At 45.3% G+C, this 19837-nt stretch overlaps 1 protein-coding gene across 1 annotated transcript in view; it reads right to left on the minus strand.

Annotated features, from left to right (window-relative positions):
* The window catches only part of Kif6 (kinesin family member 6), a 304808-nt gene that overhangs the window by 191396 nt on the left and 93575 nt on the right, over positions 1–19837 (minus strand). The window contains exons 7-10 of the mRNA XM_036168128.1: positions 16395–16601; positions 8899–9042; positions 7927–8013; positions 2565–2668 (exon numbers count right to left, since the gene is read on the minus strand). Of these exons, the coding sequence (XP_036024021.1) occupies positions 2565–2668; positions 7927–8013; positions 8899–9042; positions 16395–16601 (542 nt within the window). The remainder of the gene's footprint in view (positions 1–2564; positions 2669–7926; positions 8014–8898; positions 9043–16394; positions 16602–19837) is intronic.

Consider the following 19837-nt stretch of genomic DNA (forward strand, 5'->3'; position numbering starts at 1 on the left):
CCACATCTGGTCCAGCCAAGTAAACAAAACCCCATAGGCCATGCAGCAGAAGGAATCTGACACAGGGAAGTGAGTATACAAGGGAGGGTATAGCTGCGATGCTCAGCCATCAGTGAGTCATCCTGGGGATCAGTGACAGTAGGGGCCGGGGACAGTGGGACAGTGGGACAGAGTGGACTCTCCTTTACTGTAATGGTGCCTGGAAGTCAACTTTGGGGAGGAAAGTTTTATTTTTATTTAGCTCATGGCTTCAAAAGTTTGGGGGTGTTTGCGTGCGGCGGGTGAGTGCCCGTTGAGAAAGGTGGCGGCTGGAACGGGCAAAAGTGGTGATACTTGGCAAGATAACACTATCCTTTCTTTGAGGAGAGGGAGCATCACAATGGCCTCTCAGCTGAGTCCCCTAGGGATCAAGGACATCTGAAGTCACTTTAAGGAGTAACATTTTTTTTTATTTGTTTGTTTTTGTTTTATGTGAGTGTTTGTCTCTGTGCGTATATGTGCACCACATGTATGCAGTGCTGCCAGAGGCCAGAAGAGGGCACCAGACCCCCTGAACTGGAGTCAAAGTAGTTGTGAGCTGACATGCGGTTGCTGGGAACTGAACTAGGAACCTCTTAACTGCTGGTCCAGCTCTCCAGTCCTGACATGAAGTTCTTAGTAACTAAATTGGGACAGCGTATTTAATTTTCATTTCACATATGCCATGCCAGTGCTGTCAGGGAAGATCTTATGTCATTAAACTCTAGACTTAGGACGCATGGTCCCAGAGGAAGGAGCTCTGTTACTGCAGAAAGTCAGTGAAGACTTTCCATACTTTAGTCAGACCTCACAGGCAGGTAGTCAATAGTTTATTTTTTAAAACACATTGTGTGTGTGTGTGTGTGGTGTGTATATGTGGTGCATGTGAGTGTGTGTGTATGTGTGTGCTATGTGTGTAGTGTGGTATGTGTGTGATGTATGTATGTGTGGGTTGTATGTGGGGGTTGTGTTGTGTGTATGTGTGTAGCGTATGGGGTGTATGTGTGGTGTATATAAATGGTGTGGGGGGTATGTGTGGTGTGTGTGTGTGTATGTGTGTAGTGTATGGTGTGTGTGGGTGTGTGTGTGGGTGCATGTATGTCACAGCGAGAAGATGGCGGTCAAAGAACAAGTTGCAAGCATCACTCTCCCCTTCCACCCTGAGTCCAGGGTTAAACTCAGACATCAGACATGGCAGCAAGCATCGTTATCTGCCAAGCCATGATCCATGATACCAGCCTCAATACACAGCAGTTCAAAGAGATCTGTTTCCTTTTTTCTTCACCAATTCCCTTTTGAGAGAGAGTTGGTGATGTGGCATTGTGTCTTTAGAAAGATCTTATAGAACGCTGTCTTCTTTTTAAGACATGGTCTCTAAAAGGTAGCAATAAAATGCAAGCAAACAAATATGAGCCTGTTTGCCTTCCAGGAGGGAAAGAAAGGGCTTGACCTGGTGGTGGTGTGGAGGTCAGGGGCCTTGGAAGAGTTGAGGGGAGGGGAAATTGTAATTAGAATATATCATATGTCAAAATCAATTTTCAACAAAAATAAGATAAAATAAAGACATGGCTTCATGCATCTCCAGGCTGGTTTTGTATTCACCACAGAGCCAAGGATGATCTTGCACTTATGATCTTCCTGCCTCTACCTCCCAGTGTGGATGTTACAAGTGTGCAACTCAATGTTCCCTGTGCAGTGCCAGGGAACAGAACCCAGGCAGTCACGTATTCTGGACAAGCTCTCTAGGACTGAGCTGCATCCCCAGCCCAGCTCTACTTCTCATTTGAAAGTGGAGCCCATTAGTGCCTCCTCAGCCTGGTCCACTGTGTGCATCAGAGAAACCTTAATGAACCACCCAGAACAGAGCCCTGCTCCATAGTACACAGTTACAGAGAAACAGAGCCCGGCTCCACAGCTCACAGTCATACAGAAACAGAGCCTAGCTCCACAGCTCACAGTCACAGAGAAACAGAGCCCAGCTCCACAGCTCACAATCACAGAGAAACAGAGCCCGGCTCCACAGCTCACAGTCATAACGAATGACAATATACCACACGGCTGCAAATCTCATTGGTGTGACAACACAGGCTTCTACAAAGTCCTGAATGCTGGCTTTTGTTCCAAATATGAGTTTTGAACTGTAATATATGGGCCATGTACTTACAAAAGAAGAGACATCATTCTGGCATGACAGACACTGGTGCCTGAAGCAAGATGAGTATAATACAAGGGATGTTTCTCAAATCCCTTTCAGATCTGAGACCCATAGCTCAGAGCATGTGAAATGGCACACTCAGTCCACAGCCCCTTCTCAGCAGCTGGCCTGGAACAGGCATTTCTGGCCTTGTGGGGTTCTGGCCCTTACTTCCTCAAAGCCCAGGCACCAGAGATGCTGCCAGCCTGGGCCCACTTCCCATGGAGAACCTCCTCCCTTCACTGGTACCTCGGTGTAGTTTCTGACCTTCCCAGGAGACCAAAGCAGGCTCTGAGCTGGACAAAGAACTCAATGGTTTCTCTGTTGAAAAGAGCAGCAAGTCTGTGCTTACTGATGGAGCTCTGCTTCGGTGAGTGCCTCTGTCCTCAACTCCCCGGTGGCCATGGCCAGCTCCGCCTTCAGATCTGCAATCTCCTTTTGCAAGCGGACAATCATCTGTGCAGGGGAAAGCAGGAGAGCACATGTCCAGTTCTGGTCAATGTGACCTTGGTGGCAGCAAACATGCGACTTTCGAAGTTAAGAGGCATTGGTGTGCAAGATTGCTCAATGGTTAGGGGACAGGCCTGACACACAAGTTCAACCCCTGGGACCCTGACACACGCGGTGGAAGAAGAGAGCTGACTCCCACATACTGTCCTCTGAACTCTACATGTATGTTAAGTGTGCAGACACGGGTGATTAATGAATTGAAATTATTAACTGTTCTAGGATACGAAACTGGATAGAGAACCATCTAAAAGGCATTACTGTCACTAACATTGATGTTTGGTCTAAATAACTCTACAGCTATTTTGTTTTAAACAAATGAAACATTACAGATACAACTCGAGACATCTCCCTCTATTCCCCTTCTGTCCTTCCTGGGGTGTGCTATAATGAAGTTAGGAGTTATCCAAACGCCTTCCTTCACTGACATACACGTACTGCATATGCATGCTCCTTAAGTAATTACACTGTCATTTACATGCCTTACACTGTGTGCATATTCCATTACCGCATAACTACACCTTGTTCTCTTTTTCTTTCTCATGATTTCAACTCATTTATCTTAGTTTATGCAGCTCTTCATCACGAATTTTCAAGGGCATATAATATTCCAATAAAATACACCCAAATTGATTGGAGTTAAGGAGATGGCTCAGTCAGTAAGCTGTCTGCCTTGCGCGAGGGTGTGAGTGATCCCAGAACCCAGCAGGAAAAGGCAGATGTGGTGGTGCAGCGTGGGACCTAACGCTGGGGAGGCGGATCCCTGGAGTTTGGTGGCTAGCTAGCTGGCCGACGAGGTTTAGGCCAGTGAGAGACACCCCCCCCCCCCAAAGAAAGGCTTGTGTGTATGTACGCGTATGCGAGTGAGTATATGCGCATGTGCAGGGTTTATTTTGGGCTGGAAAGATGGCTTAGAGGTTAAGAGCACTGGTTGCTCTTCCAGAGGTCCTGAGTTCAATTCCGAGCAACCACATGACGGCTCGGCTCACAACCATCTATGATGAGATCTGGTGCCCTCTTATAGCATGTAGGCATACATGCAGGCTGAACACTGCATACAAAATAAATAAATCTAACAAACAAACAAATAAATAAAAGGGTTTATTTCACACACAGTTCCACATAACAGTTCATCATCAAAAGCCCCGAGGGCAGGAACTCAGGTAGGGAAGGATCCCGGAGGCAGAAGCTGATGTAGAGGCCATGGAGGGGAGCTGCTCACTGGCTTGTTCCTCATGGCTTGTTCAGCCTGCTTTCTTATAGAACTCAGGACCACCAGCCTAGGGATGGCACCACCCACAGTGGGCTGCACCCCCCACCCCGCTATTAATTACTAATTAAGAAACTGCCCTACAGGCTTGCCTATAGCGCAATCTTAAGATTTTCTTAATTGAGGCAGTTTTTTAAAATTGAGGTTCCCTCCTCTCAAGGGACTTCAACTTGTATCCAGTTGACATAAAACTACCCAGCATAGCACCCCAGTATTAGTGAGAAGTGGGACATCTGTTTGTACCCATCCTTGAGAAATGGAGTCCCCAAACTAGCCAGGTTTACATCAGCTCTTCTCCCTCCCACCTCCTTTCCCTTTCCAATAAGTTTGTTTATTCTCTCCTTTTCTTGGGGATTGCTACTCAGGAGGCAGAGGCAGGTAGAGCTCTGTGAGTTCAAAGCCAGTCTGATCTACACAGAGAGTTCCAGGCCAGCTAGGACACAGAGTGAGTCCTTATATTAAATAAAACAAAACAAAACAACAAATAAACAAACAAACAAACAACCTTTAGATCAAGGGGTTGTGTGCATGTGAAATTCAAACCTGTATGAAGGAGGGGTAAAGCTTTCAAATTCTCAAGAAAACACTACTTGTGGGGCTGGAAGCTGGTTCAGTGGGTGAGTCCTGCTCTTTCAGAGGGCCTGAGTTCAGTTCCCAGCAACCAGGATAGTTGGCTCACAACTGCCTATAATTCCAGATCTAGAGGATCTGATGCCTTCTTCTGGCCTCCACAGGCCCCTGTACTCACTTGCACATACCTGTCTACCACACACACACACACACACACACACAATTAAAAAAAAAAAATTGAAAGTACCATCTGTTCTACTGAAGTTCAGGTTATGAAAGATGGCCTCCATGGTGTCTCCATATCAGGGGAATAGATTCATTTTTTGGCTCCCTCTTCACTGGTTTTATGTTAGCGAGGGAAGCAGACATCTCAGGTTCAATGCCACACTCCAGAGGATTAGGACTGTGACTCCGTCCCGGAGTTAACTCTGTCCACACTCAGCCTCAGGACAGCTACAGCCTCGGGCTCCCCTCCCCTCATGTAACCCGTTCTAAAGATGCTTACAGAGCTCTATAGGGGTAAGTTTCAGGCTCCCTTGAGCACATCAAAAAGACCAACACAAGAGCATTTCAGACACAGCCTCCAGGGACTTTGCTAAAATGCTCAGAGCGTCATGTTTTACTTGTCGGCCTCCTTAGAAAACAGTCGGAAACCTTGCAGCCACCCAGAAGAGAACTCTTTGACAAGTGCTTGGCCGTTCACTTTACCGCCTCTCCTAAACTGAGACTGCTGCTGTTTCCACGTCATTGTGCCTGTGGATGAGTGTGGGGTACACATGCCCAGGGAACCATCCTACCTCTGCTGCCCCAGCACTGGGATGACACGTGTATGCATCCCACCAGCTTTCTTACGAGGGTTCTAGGGGTCAAACTCAGCACCTCTTGCTTGCATAATGAGCACTCTACCAACTGAGCCAACTCCTGACTCTATACTGTCTAAGGATTGATAAGCCCAAACCTCTATTACCATGGCCAAGCCTCCCACAGATTTCCTGTGAACTCAGAGGCGTCTGGGGAGACCCTGGCCAGTGTCCAGTCATCTCAGACTCTGCCCAGCTCATGTCACTTCCATCACCACGTTGCTCTGAAGTCTTAGTGTTTGGTGAATCTGCACTAAAATCCAAGAGGAAGACAAGGAAATCCCAGCAAGTTATAACTTGGGTGGCTTGTTCTTTTTTAAAACACTTCTTTACAACAGATTAATTTTATTATTTTAGAAATTAGGCCTGTGTGCGGATGTGTGCACATGAGTGCAGGTACCCAAAGATGTCTGGGGCATCATTTTCTGGAGCTGCACTTCCAGGCCGTTGTGAGTCACCCGACATGGGTGCTAGGAACTGAACTTGGGTCTTTTGCAACACCAGTGCATTTTCTTAACTGCTGAGCCAGCCCTTCGTCTCCTAGGATGAGTTTCTCATTGTCACTTGTATTTCAGACAAGTTTCACACTTTAAAATAATAAGCACCAGTGTATGCTTTAGATGCCATTACTAGGGAGACCAGCAAGCTGCCCTTGGCAGTTTCCATGTCAGTCAGCACTAGGAAGAACCAAGGCAATTGCTTCAATTATCAGTTATTAGCTTTTTGCTCCCAATCTCTCTTTGCTTTAAATCTGTCACAGACCTACATCAAACACATGCTGATATCCTCTGCCTTCAGATCCTTCAAAGAAAAGTCTCCCTGACAAAATTTAAAGAAAATAAAGAAATGCTTCCAATGTCTTATATGTTTGTTTCCCATAAATTGTGAACTAATTTCTGTCTTCCAGATAATAAGACCTTTCTCATTCTGCACAACAATGCTCTTGGGATTTAGGAGGGCCAGGGACAGCCACAGTGATGCTCTTGGGATGCAGGAGGGCCAGGGACAGCCACAGTGATGCTCTTGGGATGCAGGAGGGACAGGGATGGCCACAGTGATGCTCTTGGGATGCAGGAGGGACAGGGATGGCCACAGTGATTCTCTTGGGATGCAGGAGGGACAGGGACAGCCAACTACTTTCCTAGGGGTGCAGTTCCTCTTGACTCTGCTTTTGAATTCTGTTCCCTTTCCTGGAACTCTGTGTGATGCTGGGGTCTGACCAGGGTGGGTGCAAGGAAGCTCCTGTTTAACCTGCTGATCTCGCTGAGGCTGGCAGGGCAAGACAGATGCCCATTATTCCTTTCCCTTCCTTCCCCTCTGCCCTTCAGTGGAATGATGGCAGGTGGGGAGAGGTGGGTGACAGAGTAGGAATTCAGATCACAACAGTCATCAGCGATCATATTTTGGTGAGATTTTGCATTTTTAAACTCTGCATATTGCAAGGCTCACATCAGCTTATTTTTGAGAGAAATGAGAAAAGCTAAGTGATTCAAAAATATACAACCTTAATCATGGAATTTGACAAATCTGGGAGATTTAGAGTTTTCGATGTTGGCCTGAGTTGATCCATTTTCCTTTGCAGAGAACTTACAAACAAAACACAAAGGAAAAATATATTCAAAGTGAGTAAATAATGTATCTGGGATTTCTTTGCATAAATAGTTGCTTTGATAAAGCAGGAGTTACTTTTATGAAACAAAGAAAACTGTTAATTTTTCCATGAATCAAATTATAGCTAACCTTTAGAAAACTCTAGAATATGTAACAGGATGCTTGTATAAAATATTTCTACTTAATAACTCTCTCTCTTTATGAGATGTGTAAAAAATGACTTGGCATTCCATCTGAAAAGGGAAAATGGTGTTTTGTGAAAGGCTAAGATCCAAATATAAATATAATTGTATTTTTCTCATTATAGTTCTGAGGATTGAACCCAGGGCTGGGTAAGTACTGTCCCACTGAGCCACTGCATGTCAATCTGTTGGTTGTGTGCACAGGATGGGTCATGCTGGGTCATGAAGCAGATCTCTTGAGCCTGACTATCGGGCTCTGCCACCCACTCTCACTAAGACTATGAGTAAGTTATTTTACACCCTTGTGCCTCAATTTCACTATCCATGGAGACGGCCAGAACAGCTCATTGTAAGGTTGCTGCAAATTACATCAGTGAATGCACACAGGTACTTAGGACACTGCTTAGTACAGAGCCACAGCCCCACAACCAGTTTCAGCTAGTCATATATATTTATTATGAGCCTAACTAAAATCCCAAGTCTCTTCCTGGGGCTGGGCTGCAGCTCCGAGCATATAGTACTTGCACAGCACGCACAAGACCCCAGTTCTATCTCAGCTCCAGGAAAACCAGGAGTGGTGGATGGTACATGCCTGTTATGTCAGTACTCAGATGGCAAGAGGGCCACAAGTTCAAGGTTATCTTCACCTGCAAACAAAGCTAAGACCAGCCTAGAGACGGAAGTCCCTGTCTCAGAAATCAGGTATTTGCTTACCAGTCTGGGGTCAATTTCTTCATTGAGGACGGCTTCATTTCTAATGAGGGCCACTCTCTGAGCAAATCTGCAGGTAGAGATGGACTCCTAAGGAAAACCACAAAATAGCTTCTTAAAATATGATGGCATGGTAAGGCATTTCCAGATAAAACTTAATTTTCATTAACAGAAAAAGATACCTAAAGGGTAAGATGTCTGCAAAAACACACAATAAATATGCCTCAAAATGAGGGAGTTTGGCCCTAAGACACTATTTTCTTTCTTTTTTTTTAAATGGGTTTGGCTTGGTAAAATGTCAAATGCCAAAAATATAGGCAATCCTGAGGTCCCAAGAGGCAGCTGGTATGTATATGACTCTGTTAAGCCAGAATGGCACATGCAAGTCATAACCATACTGGTACCATGACCCACAGGCATGTAAGACCACAGAGTAAGTGTTTGTAATAAACCAAAGGAGGAGTTTTCACAGCTTTCAGTGACTTGGTGCTTCTTGGGACACACCATGAACGACTTGTTTTCCTCTTTGGGGGAGTGTCTACATCCAAAATGTTAATCTGACACTCATAAGACCCCAGCTGGCTCTGCAGCCACCCCGGGAAGCCCTTCGGCAGCGTCCATCCCCTGGGAAGGCACCCGGGGGCCAGCATTTGAGAGCGTCCAGGACCAGTCTCAGGATGGCTCCTAGATAACCAGATCTCACCAGTCAGAGAGGCTGAGCAAGAGCAGGGGAGATTCCCTTCTCTCGTTCTATCACCAGTTCTTTGGGGATGGACAAACATGGCCTCTTCGAGCCATTCATCTGGGATGGGATCCCACATGGGTGGATTATAACACTGGCAAAGAAGGCAAAGCCACGAGCCCTGTGTTGTATTTACCTCCGAGGGTGTACGAGAGCACTGTAGAAAAGGACAGCCTCACCCAGGCCCCGCAACTCTACCTCACCACCCAGGGACAGGGAGAAGCACTGCCTACATCAATGTTCCTCTTCTCTAGAGAGAGGGTGGCGATCATAGTGGTCATGCAGTTCCCTCCCAGACTGTCTCTGAGCACGCTGGTCATCATGGAGTTCCTGTAAGGGATGTGTGTGCGGTGTTTTTCCGAAAGGGCAATGATGACCTGCGGGAAGGTGGACAGATGATGGTGTTAGTCAGGCAGGAAAGGCACACTGACAATGGACTTTTCAATACTGTGAATACAAAAGAGACAAGAACTGAACACAGGAGGCACCAAGACTTAGGCACGGAACAATCATTCTAACAAGAGCTTTCAAAGTACAAATGACAGAAATGGGGCTGGAGAGTGGCTCAGTGGTTAGAGCACATGCTGCTCCTCCAGAGGACCGAGTTGGACTCCTCACACTCACACTTAGTGGCTCAAAACTACCTGTGATTCCTGTTCCAGGGATTCTAAAACCTTCTCCTGGCCTCCCGGCACCTGCAGGAAGAGTGAGCATCATGGCTGCTGCTGAGTCACCAATTAAGCATCTCACTATCCTCCCAACTTTGAACCTCTTTCATAAGATACGTTAATATTCATTATGTTCTAGGGAACATTGATGTGGGTAACATAAAGAATATGCTTATAAAGCTTCCTGGTGATATTGAGTATCAGTGAACTCACTTTTGGTTGCAAGTTACAAAAAATGTAAGTCACACTGATCTCAGTCAGGAGGAATGGAAATAGGAAAGCTCTATGCTACATAAAGGATAGGGGGTTCATGCTCCCATCTCTATGGTAGCTTACTCATAGCCACAGGATGGCTGCCAAATACCCTGATGTTATATACTTCTTTATTCATAAGTTAGATGAGAACAGACTTCTTTCTCTTTTATCCTGAGTTTCCCTAGGGAGCATCTTAGGCCCCAGAAGGCCTGTGGGTTGATGGCTGCAGCCAGAAGCAGGGTCCAGTTTGCTTTGCAATACAGATCTAATCCCTAGAGCTGGAAGGGCTTTAAGTGCTGCCCACCAGAATGGACATCCCAGCATCCTCTCCATGAAGGGATCTAAAATTGCTAGAGAAAGTAATTAAAAATCAAAGTGGGACTGTGATCTTAAAAAATGTATGTGCCTGTGACCCCAACGCCAGTGGACATAGAGACAGGTGGGTTCCAGGAGCTCATTTGCCAGTCAGCCTAGCCTAGCCAAGTGGCGAGCTTCTGTTTCAGTGAGACACCCTGTTTCAGGGCAGCAGTGAGATACCCCATTTCAAGGCAGCAAGATGGAGAAGATAGAAGACACCAGTTTCTTCCTGTGGCTCCACATGTGCACACATCATATGCATGCATCACACATGCACACACACACACACACACACACACACACAGGTCTGGAGAGCACTTCTGGGGAGCTATTAAATGGGGGGCACTTAGTGCTGTGGCAGTCTTCAGGGGAGTCTGCCCTTGGTGTAGGCCTGGCCCATTCCCTCGAGAGAGGGCCCTGAGCAGGTCTCTTGGAGCACCTCAGTGAGTCTAGACCACATGGAGTAGATCTGAATAGTGATCCAGAGAAGGAATGTGCTGTGGGCAAGCAGAGGGGAGTGTTCCTTTCGGTGTTATGATGCTCTCTGCAGTGAAAGGCACAGGAGTGGGGAGGGGTCACAGTGTGTGTGTGTGTGTGTGTGTGTGTGTGTGTGTGTGTGTGTGTGTGTGTGGCTGTGTGTGTATATGTGGCTGTGTGTGTGTGTGTGTGTGTGTGTGGCTGCGTGCATGCCTGCCACAGGATAACCTCTAGGATGTCATTTCTCAAGCTTTTCCCACCTTCTTTTTTGTTTTCATTTTTTTGAGACAGGGTCTCTCATTGGCCTGGAACTCTCACCAAGTAGGCTACGCTTGCTGGCCAGTGAGCCACAGGGGTCCACCTGCTTCCACCTTCCAAATACAGGGATTTCAATTTTCTCACCAGGGCCCCCGCCTCCCATTTGACATGGATTCTAGGGATTAAACTCAGATTGTCCAGCAGTATTTACGAACTGAGCTATTGCCCCAGTTCTGTATTAAAATTTTAATCCTGTGCATGTCTCTCTGTCTCTGTCTCTGTCTCTGTCTCTCTCTCTGTGTGTGTGTGTGTGTGTGTGTGTGTGTGTGTGTGTGTGTTATGTATTGGAGGGCAGGTGCCCATGGAGGCCAGAGGCATTGGACCCTGCACACAGAGTTAGAGGAGGTTGTGAGCTGCCTGACCCATGTGCTGGGAACTGAACTCAGGTCCTCAGAAGAGCAGTGTGTGTTTCTAATTGCTGAACAATCTTTCAGCCTCCTTGGAATATTTGTTATTGTTGTGTGTTTGTTTTGTAATGTTTACTTCTACTCTGAATTCCACATATACATACAATGGCAAAATACTCCTTACAGCATTCTATTAGTAACAGAGAATGGAACTTCACACCACACTTAGTGATGCCATCAAGACCTAGAAACTCTGCTGGTATCCATAATTCAGCTACTTGATGGATTAAGAGGTTTGCTTTTTTTCTTATTTTTAAAAGGGTTTATTTTATTTTATTTTATTTATGTGTATTTGTGTTAGTGTGTCTGTGTGCTTGTGTGTGTGTACGCACACATGCATGTGTGTGCGTGTGTGGTGTGTGTGGACATATATGCAGGTGCCCATGGAAGTCAGAAGAAGGCAGCAGATGCCCTAGAGCTATATTCACAGGCAGCTGTCAGCTACCTGATACAGGTACTGGGAACTGAACTCTGGTCTTCTACAAGAGCAGCAAGTGCTCTTAACCGCTGAGCTGTCTCTATAGCCTTCAAGGGGGATTTTCTTTTAAAGACCTCAGAAAAGTACAGAAAAATATCTTCTGAAAACCAGCCAAGACTGGGAGCAGCTTGCTGGAACTGGCCCAGCACCTTTCCTCTTGAGCACAGTATGACCAAAACTCACTTGGCAGGAGCCATGTGGGCTGTGAGACTGGCTGACAGCAACCCCATTTGATTTCTGAAGGGCTGGGGAGTAAACACTGGTTCCCAGCGGTTTCTGGCTTGCTGTCTGGGCTGATGGAGACCTCAGGTCACCCCCAGGGCACTTGTGGAGGTTTCCTGTTAGCACAAGTACACGTGCTGTCTTTCTCTCTCCTCATACGAACTCGGGCTCTGGGGCTAAGGGGTACCCTGTTATTGTGGCTTAAAGTGTTTTTGAGGAAACGCTTTGGAAAAAGTGCTGCATGCATAAAGAGAACTCCAAAACCAACAATATTCTGGCAAACTGAATATTAATCACTTAAAAATGTAGACTCAGTGAACTCAGGCTGGCTGAGTTCTAGCAGGTGTGAGGGTTCTCCAATATGATCAGCAGGACAACTATAATTCTGTGAGAAATTTCTAAATCAATGCAAGTCAATTAATGCACAGCAGCTGAGCAGGCTAGTCCCTTTTCTACACCTGTCTTTGATATTGAAACGTATAGAGAAAGGGAGTGATTAACTATCACCACTTATATGGAGCCTATTACGGTGTTTGTCTGACTATATGTAGGTGTTCTGTCCTAGCTAGCTTAGCTGTCAACCCGACACAGCCAAGAGTCACCTGAGGAGAGAGTCTCCATTCAGGGTTTTCCCAGATCAGATTGGCCTGTGCATATATCTGTGGAAGAGGACTTTCTTGCCTGGTAATTAGTGTGGGAGGGCCCAGCCCACTGTGGGCAGCACCACACCCTGGCCAGGTGCTCCTGGCTAAGAATGGGGCTGTGAGTGAGCCAGCAAGCAGAGTTCCACTGTGATTTCTTCTTCCAGTTCCTTTTCAATGATGAGCTGTAACCTGGAATTTAAAACACACCTTTTCTTCCCCTAAGTTGCTTTTGATCACGGTGCTCATCACAGAAACGGAAATCAAGAGAACAGGTTCCTATGCTTTACTGGTTTCATGATGCACAGCTTGTTCTCAGGCAGGAATCTACCCCACTACCAACACAACCCCCAGCTTCCAGACTCGATCGCTGTCTACTGAGTGGATGGGCGAGCTAGTCACACTAAGTTGTTTTACACTCCCAGTGTAAAACGTATCATAAAATATACATAGAGACAATTTGGCCATAAATGTCCATGAGTTATGCAATTTCATTATGTATCTCCTCTCTTTTCACTGCTCTTACTGTTGTGGGTGCTCTGGTTCTCTCTCTTTCTTTCTGAATGTAATTCTCGCCCTGCGGTCCATGGCCATGTCTGCAGCCTCCTCCTATACCCTGTTGTCGTTCCCTCTCTTGCCAGTATCTTTTCTCCTCATGACCTTATGACAAGCCTCCTCCTTGCCTGTGAAGGCACTCGGGGCTAAGAGAAAATAGTTAACAGCTGTCCTGATGTGGTGGGTGGAAAGGAAACACACTGTTGAGGGACAGTGACACATGAATGACATTTAGCCCGGAGTGAATGGTCCTCTGGGCAGGGGCAAATTGCTGATGTGCTCAGGGCTCCTAGGACCTGCCCTGCTCTACCCCACCCTTGCCTTGCTCCCGCCCACTCATTCTCCATTTCAGAGGCATCATTGACTCACGCTCCCTCAGTCTCAGCCCAGTTTTCCTCGCCCCTTTCCTTGCTGCTCCCAGCTCCCAGCTGAGGTGTAGGCATGTTCTTATGGTGATGGCCTTGGGGTAGGACTCTTTCTAGGCCCCTGAGCACCGTACAGACCTGCCTTACTCTCACTTCAGTTGCTGTGACAAAAATATCCTGAAACAAAGCAACTTGGGGGAGAAAAGGCTTATTTTAGTTTGTAATTCCAGACTGCAGTCTGCCATTGGGGGAAGTCAATGTAGAAACTTCAAATAGCTGGTCACTTAACATCTATAGTCAAGAGCAGTGAGAAATGAATGAACGCATGCTTGCTCGTGCTCAGCTTGATTTCTCCACTTCATATAGTCCAAGACTCCTTGCCTAGGGAATGGTGCTACCCACAATGGGCTAGGTCACCCCAGATCAATGAAATTAATGAAGACAATCCCCAACTGACATGTCCATGGGACAACCCAATACAGACCATCCTTCCTTGAGCCTTTCTTCCCAGGTGACTCCCAGCTGGGTCAAGCTGACAAAGCTGACCCTCCTAAGATCATCATCAATGTTTGCTAGATAAGTAATTAATGAGAAAAGAAGGGCCACATAGGCATCAGGAATGTTCACGAGGATTGTAAAGTGAAGCAGTGTGAGGAGTGGAATCATTCTGGTGACAGACAGGAATTTGAGGAGATTGTGTGGAAAGAGAAGGAATTGGATGTGGGGCAGAATGTTTCTCCTGAGTGATTACAATTGGTAGAAAGTTTGATTCAGCTGAAGAACGTAATTTTCTATGAACAGATGGACACAATGGGAATTAAAACCATGCCACCATCTGAACACATAGACACATTTCTTTGAAATAAGGCAATTTGAATACAGCCCATTATGGGCATATATCATTGTTCCAGTAAATGTCCTATTAAGCGAAAAGCTCCATCAGTGTAAGTGGTGTGGAATATTTGAGCAAAAGCGCTTAGAGCTGACGATTCTTGTCAGAAGCACTGAAATGGCCAATGCCTGTCGGCCCTCATCTAAGGCTGCATTCCTGAGGTTCTCAGGAAGGAAGCTAATCATGTCCTCTCATTCAGGTGGGTTCCTCTGGCATGGCCTCTTCAGCCATGTGACTATTCAGAAGCATGAAGACACTAATCCCAAAAGGTTTCCTTAGGCACTAAAGAAAAGAGGCTTTATTGTCATTGTTACCCTCAATCTTTTAGAACAAGAAAGGAACACAGGAAATCCTCCATCCAATCCATTCATTTTACAGATGGGGTAGAAGATTCATCTAGCTAAATTTGAGTGAGTTTTCTTTGCTCTCAGAGTCAGATTCAAAGTTACAAGCAGAGCATCTAGTGGGTTGGGTGGTAGTCAGTGTGGGGGCTCAAGACAAGCTAAGAGGTCCACCACAGCAGGAAAACACTGACTAGATGAAGTTACCAGAAGCTGGCAAAATACTGCTCATCTCTGAGTTACATTCTCAGGGGTGACTCTAGACAAATTTCTAAGTGGTCTTATTAAATAATACACACGGAGCCAAATATAGGGGTGAAAGCCTTAGATCAGGGAAACAACCTTACCTCACCAGCTCTGCTAACGTGAGCTACTTCCTGTCTACCTACACCTTTATTGCCTTGCTGTTCTGCCCTCTCATTGGCTCTTCCTCGTCACTGTTTGTCTGTACAGACCTTCAGGTCTCTATGGTTGGTACTGGGATTAAAGGTGTGTGTCACCAGGCTTGGCTCTGTTCCCTAGTGTGGCCTTGAACACACAGAGGCCCTGCCTGCCATATGATCGAATTAAGGGCACATGCTACCACTGCCTGACTTTTGTGTTTACTTAAAACGGCTTGCTATTTCCTCTGATCTCCAGACAAACTTTATTTATTAGCATACAAATAAAATATCACCACATTTCAGCACAAATAAAATATCATCACAAGTGACCTCTGACCTCTAAGCTGGAGAAGCAGCAAGCCAAGCAGGCAACAGGGACCACTCATAGCAGGGTTCTTGTCCAGCACCCATTTTACACTACAGATAAAGAGGCAACAGTACCCCTCCCTTTTTCCAAAGTACCAAAACCGATTGTGTGCTGGGATCAAATCTCCACCCTGTTACTAGGTGAGTGACCTTGGGATGATGTTTGCAATCTGTAAAATGGAGAAGTTAACACTTCCCACCTACAAAACACTAGTAGATACATGGGTGTTCATAGGAGTGCTACTCACAATAGCCAAGGGACAGATGCAGCCCACTGACTTTGAAGGGATCAGTGGAGAAACAAATTGGAGGGCTTGCATGCATGTATATGCTCAAGTCCCAGGAGGGAATGCAACTGTGTTACATGCTACCATGTGGAGGGACCATGGAATCATTATGTATCTCTACCAAGACAGCTACCAAAGGACACACATGGAGTGATCCTACCTGCGGGATCTGGAGCAGGCAAAGTCAGAGAGACCAAAAGGACAAGCCACCAGAGGCTAAAGAGAAAAAGGTAAAAGGAGTATTCATATTCCATATGTCCAGAGCTTCTGGTTGGGATTCTGAAAAATTCTAGGAATGGATAATGACTGGTTGCACATTGTTTGGGAATGTACTTCATGCCATTAATCTCTTCACCTAAAAAAAATGATAAAAACAAACAAACAAACAAACAAACTGGGACTAGAGAGATGGCTCAACTCTTCAGAGCATGTACCGCTCTTGAGGAGGACCATAGTTCAGTTCCAAACACCCATATTTGGCAGTTCACAACCACGTGTAATTCCAGCTTCAGGGGATCCAATGGCCTCTTTTGGACTACACACACACACACACACACACACACACACACACACACACACAGAGTCTGTTTTTAAAACTGTGAAAAAGATAAATGCTGTTATGCATATTTCACCATTATTAAAAACAGAGACTAGAATGTCTGCCATAAATACATGCAGCACACGTAGGTGCAACTGATCTCGCTCCACCCAGTTTACCTGCTCCAGGTAGTGCAGTGACAAGTTGATGTACTTGGCCTCTGTCAGAAGCAGACCTCCGACTCCAGTCTTCGCAACACGCTCTGACCCAGCTAGGTCAACCAAATGGAGCTTAGCATGTCGGACAGTAGCAGATCCCGGCTCCTTGCTGGTCAAGTGAACAGTGAAAATACAGTGTGATCGGGTTGAAGCTTGGTTCATAGGAGTCTAGAAAAGAAGAAATTGTACAAGTATAATAATTTGACTTGACAACCTTCTGAGAGTATCAAAAGATTTTTAGATTTTAGATTGTTTTGCATGCCCATGAAGCCAACACTCACGGATGAACACCTCAATGTCTGGTCTCTTCAGCGTGGTGTTACCTGCAGGGTGACTGGTAACAAATGTGGATGGGCTGTTCAGAAGGAGACAAAAGCAAGCTACTGGGATAAATAAGGAGTTTTGGGGGATAGGGCAGTAGCTCAATTGGTAAAGACCTACAGTGCAAACATGAGACCTGAGCTTGGATTCCCAGAACCTATGTGGAAAAGCCTGCAAGGTTGTGTACATCCATAACGCTAACACAGGGTGGAGGTGGAGCAGAGACAGGTGGATTTCCAGGAGTTCACTGGCTATAGAGTTTAACACATTAGTGAGAGACCTTGTCTCAAAAGACAGGAGAGAGTATTGAGAAAGAGACCCAGTGTTAACATCTGGCTATCAAATACACATGCACAGGACAACACACACACACACACACACACACACACACGCATGCATACATACACACACATACAGAGAGAGAGAGAGAGACAGACAGACAAAGACAGAGAGAGACAGATACACACAGAGACAGACAGACAGATAGACAGAGAGAGAGAGAGAGAGAGAGAGAGAACATATTAAGTCTTCTGACCCAGATAAGAACTTTATTTCTTTATCTGACTACAATCCATATTTTAATCCAACCACAGGGAAAAGCTTAATGATACCATCATGGAAAAAGTGGTAGGAATGTGCATTCTGGGACACTTCATTATCTCAATTGCAAACCCAATCCAAGCAAGGAGGCACAACATCACTTCTACATTCAACACAGAGCTAGAAAACTCAACCAATACAATAATCCAAAATTAAACAGAAGGTGCAAGTAGAGGAAAGGGGGAACGAGAATTCTATTGTGCATAGAAATTAGGGAGAATTGTCTAGAAAAATGCAAGAGTATCTGCACTGAATTGGTGAGAAGCAAGAGTCTGGCTTGAAGAAACAGCTTGGTGAGAGCACTGCATGAGGACCTGGGTCCCCAGAACCCACACAAGTCAGGTCGGTAGAAGATGCCTGTCTTCCCATTGCTCCTAAGGATGGTGGGAGGTGGGAGAAGAGGCTCATGGGAGATCGTGAGCCAGCTAGCCTGGTGTGCAGTGGGGAATGAAAAGAGCCTGTGTGACACAAAATGGAAAATAAGTGTCAGACCCTGACAGCCACATTTGTCTTCACACTCACAGATGAGAGTGCACTCACACATATACACACATACTACACACACACACACACACACACACACACACACACACACACACACGAGGAAAAGGATAAATAAAAAAGTTTACTGAGTTTGCAAGATCAAAATGTGAAATCAATTAAGTTCTAATAGCCCAATAAGATTTTATCAGGAAACATAATTATTCAGAAGGCCAAAATGATAATGAAATTATAGAGATTTATTATATAAGAACTTCCTCCACTGATAGAGGAAGACACCTGATGGTGACTTCTGGTTCCTACACATGCACATGCAGGTGAGCATATCTGCACATATGAATGCATACATACATATACACATGCACACACAGGTGAGCACACTTGCACATACAAATGCATATATACATACACACATGAATACACCTTCACATATGAATGTGTACATACATACATGCATGCATTCACCACATACACACGCATGTGCTTGTTCATACCACACAAACACACAGTCAAACAAAATAAATTGAGGATCACTTTTGATACTGTGCATACAAATAAATACCAGAATGGACTAAATGCTTATATATAACAAACAACACAATTTTGACACCAAGACAAGAAAATACATGAGCATATTGTAATCCTTCCAAAGTGGTATTAATACTTTAAAATATCAAGAAGAAGAAAAAAACTCGGGAAAAATGAGACAGGGAACTAGACAACTCAAAGAAATCAGAAAAACACTTAATGAGCAATAGAAAACCTGCTCAAAGGCATAAACCCTGATGTCGACCTTAGATAATCATTCCATTCCCACCAGGGTGCAGCAATACAAAGTGAAGGCTAAGAAAATGAGGGCTGGTGGAGACACGAAGACATGGAAATGTTCACAAACTGCTGAGGGGAATACAAGTTAAAGAGATGTTTAAAAGAAATTTAGCAGTGTGTTATAATACTGCAAATGCAAAATCCCTACGACATAGTAATAAAACACTATGTGCATTTCCTAGAGAGAAGTCATCAGAAGGTGTACCAGGAGATACATAAATTAGAACAGTAGATGCAGTGTCCCAAGATAATAAAAAATTGGTGCCGATGTATAACCCAAATGGCCAACCGTGACAGAGGAGATCAACTACAAGTTCAAATGTAGTGGCCTTCAGAAAAGATTGTCATAAACGATGACACATTTATAAAAAAGAAAGGGGAGGGAAAATAAAAAGCTAAGAGTGATATGAATGCTGTGGTGGAGTTTACCTTACCATAATACTGGCTCTCTCAACTACTTACGCAACTATACCTTATGCTATTAAAACAGGAAATCATGAGTCAGGAGGCTACAGAGAATTAATGATGGTGGTGGCCTTCTACAAAGATGGAAGAGAAAGGCCAACAAGGGACTCAGAGTATCGGCTGTCATATTGATACTGTGGGCGGGATCATTCCCCAGGCAAGGGATCCTGGCTGGACTGTGTAAGACAGTCAGGCATCCACAAGCATGCATTCCCCCAACTTCTGTATGGAGAAACACACACTGATGTGTTTCCAATCAGCGGCCTTGAGCTCCGCTCCTATGATTCCCCTGCCATGGTGGATTGAGTGAACTGTGAGCTAGAGTAGCCTCTTTCTCCCGAGCTGCTTTTGTTGAGTATTTGATCACTGCAACAGATAGAAAATTGGTCCTGAGAAGTGGGGACATTGGTACGTACTTCTGACTGTGGTCCTTAGGCCTTTGAAAGTGAAAGCACTTTTGGGGGCAGGAATGTGCAGGAGTTGTAAACTCTGGATTAGAAATGCCTTAGAATGCTGGAAGAAGAACTTGAAGGGTCATTACAATGGGGGCTCAGAAGACAAGAATGTCAAGAGAGATGTGGATGGGGAGACCTGGCGCCTGAGTGTTCAGAGGACACAAGGATGCAGGGATCAGATTAACACTGCTGCTTTTATTTAAAAAAATCACCAGAAGCAACTTCTGATTAGTG

Source organism: Onychomys torridus, chromosome 18, assembly GCF_903995425.1.
Source record: "Onychomys torridus chromosome 18, mOncTor1.1, whole genome shotgun sequence".
NCBI lineage: Eukaryota > Metazoa > Chordata > Mammalia > Rodentia > Cricetidae > Onychomys > Onychomys torridus.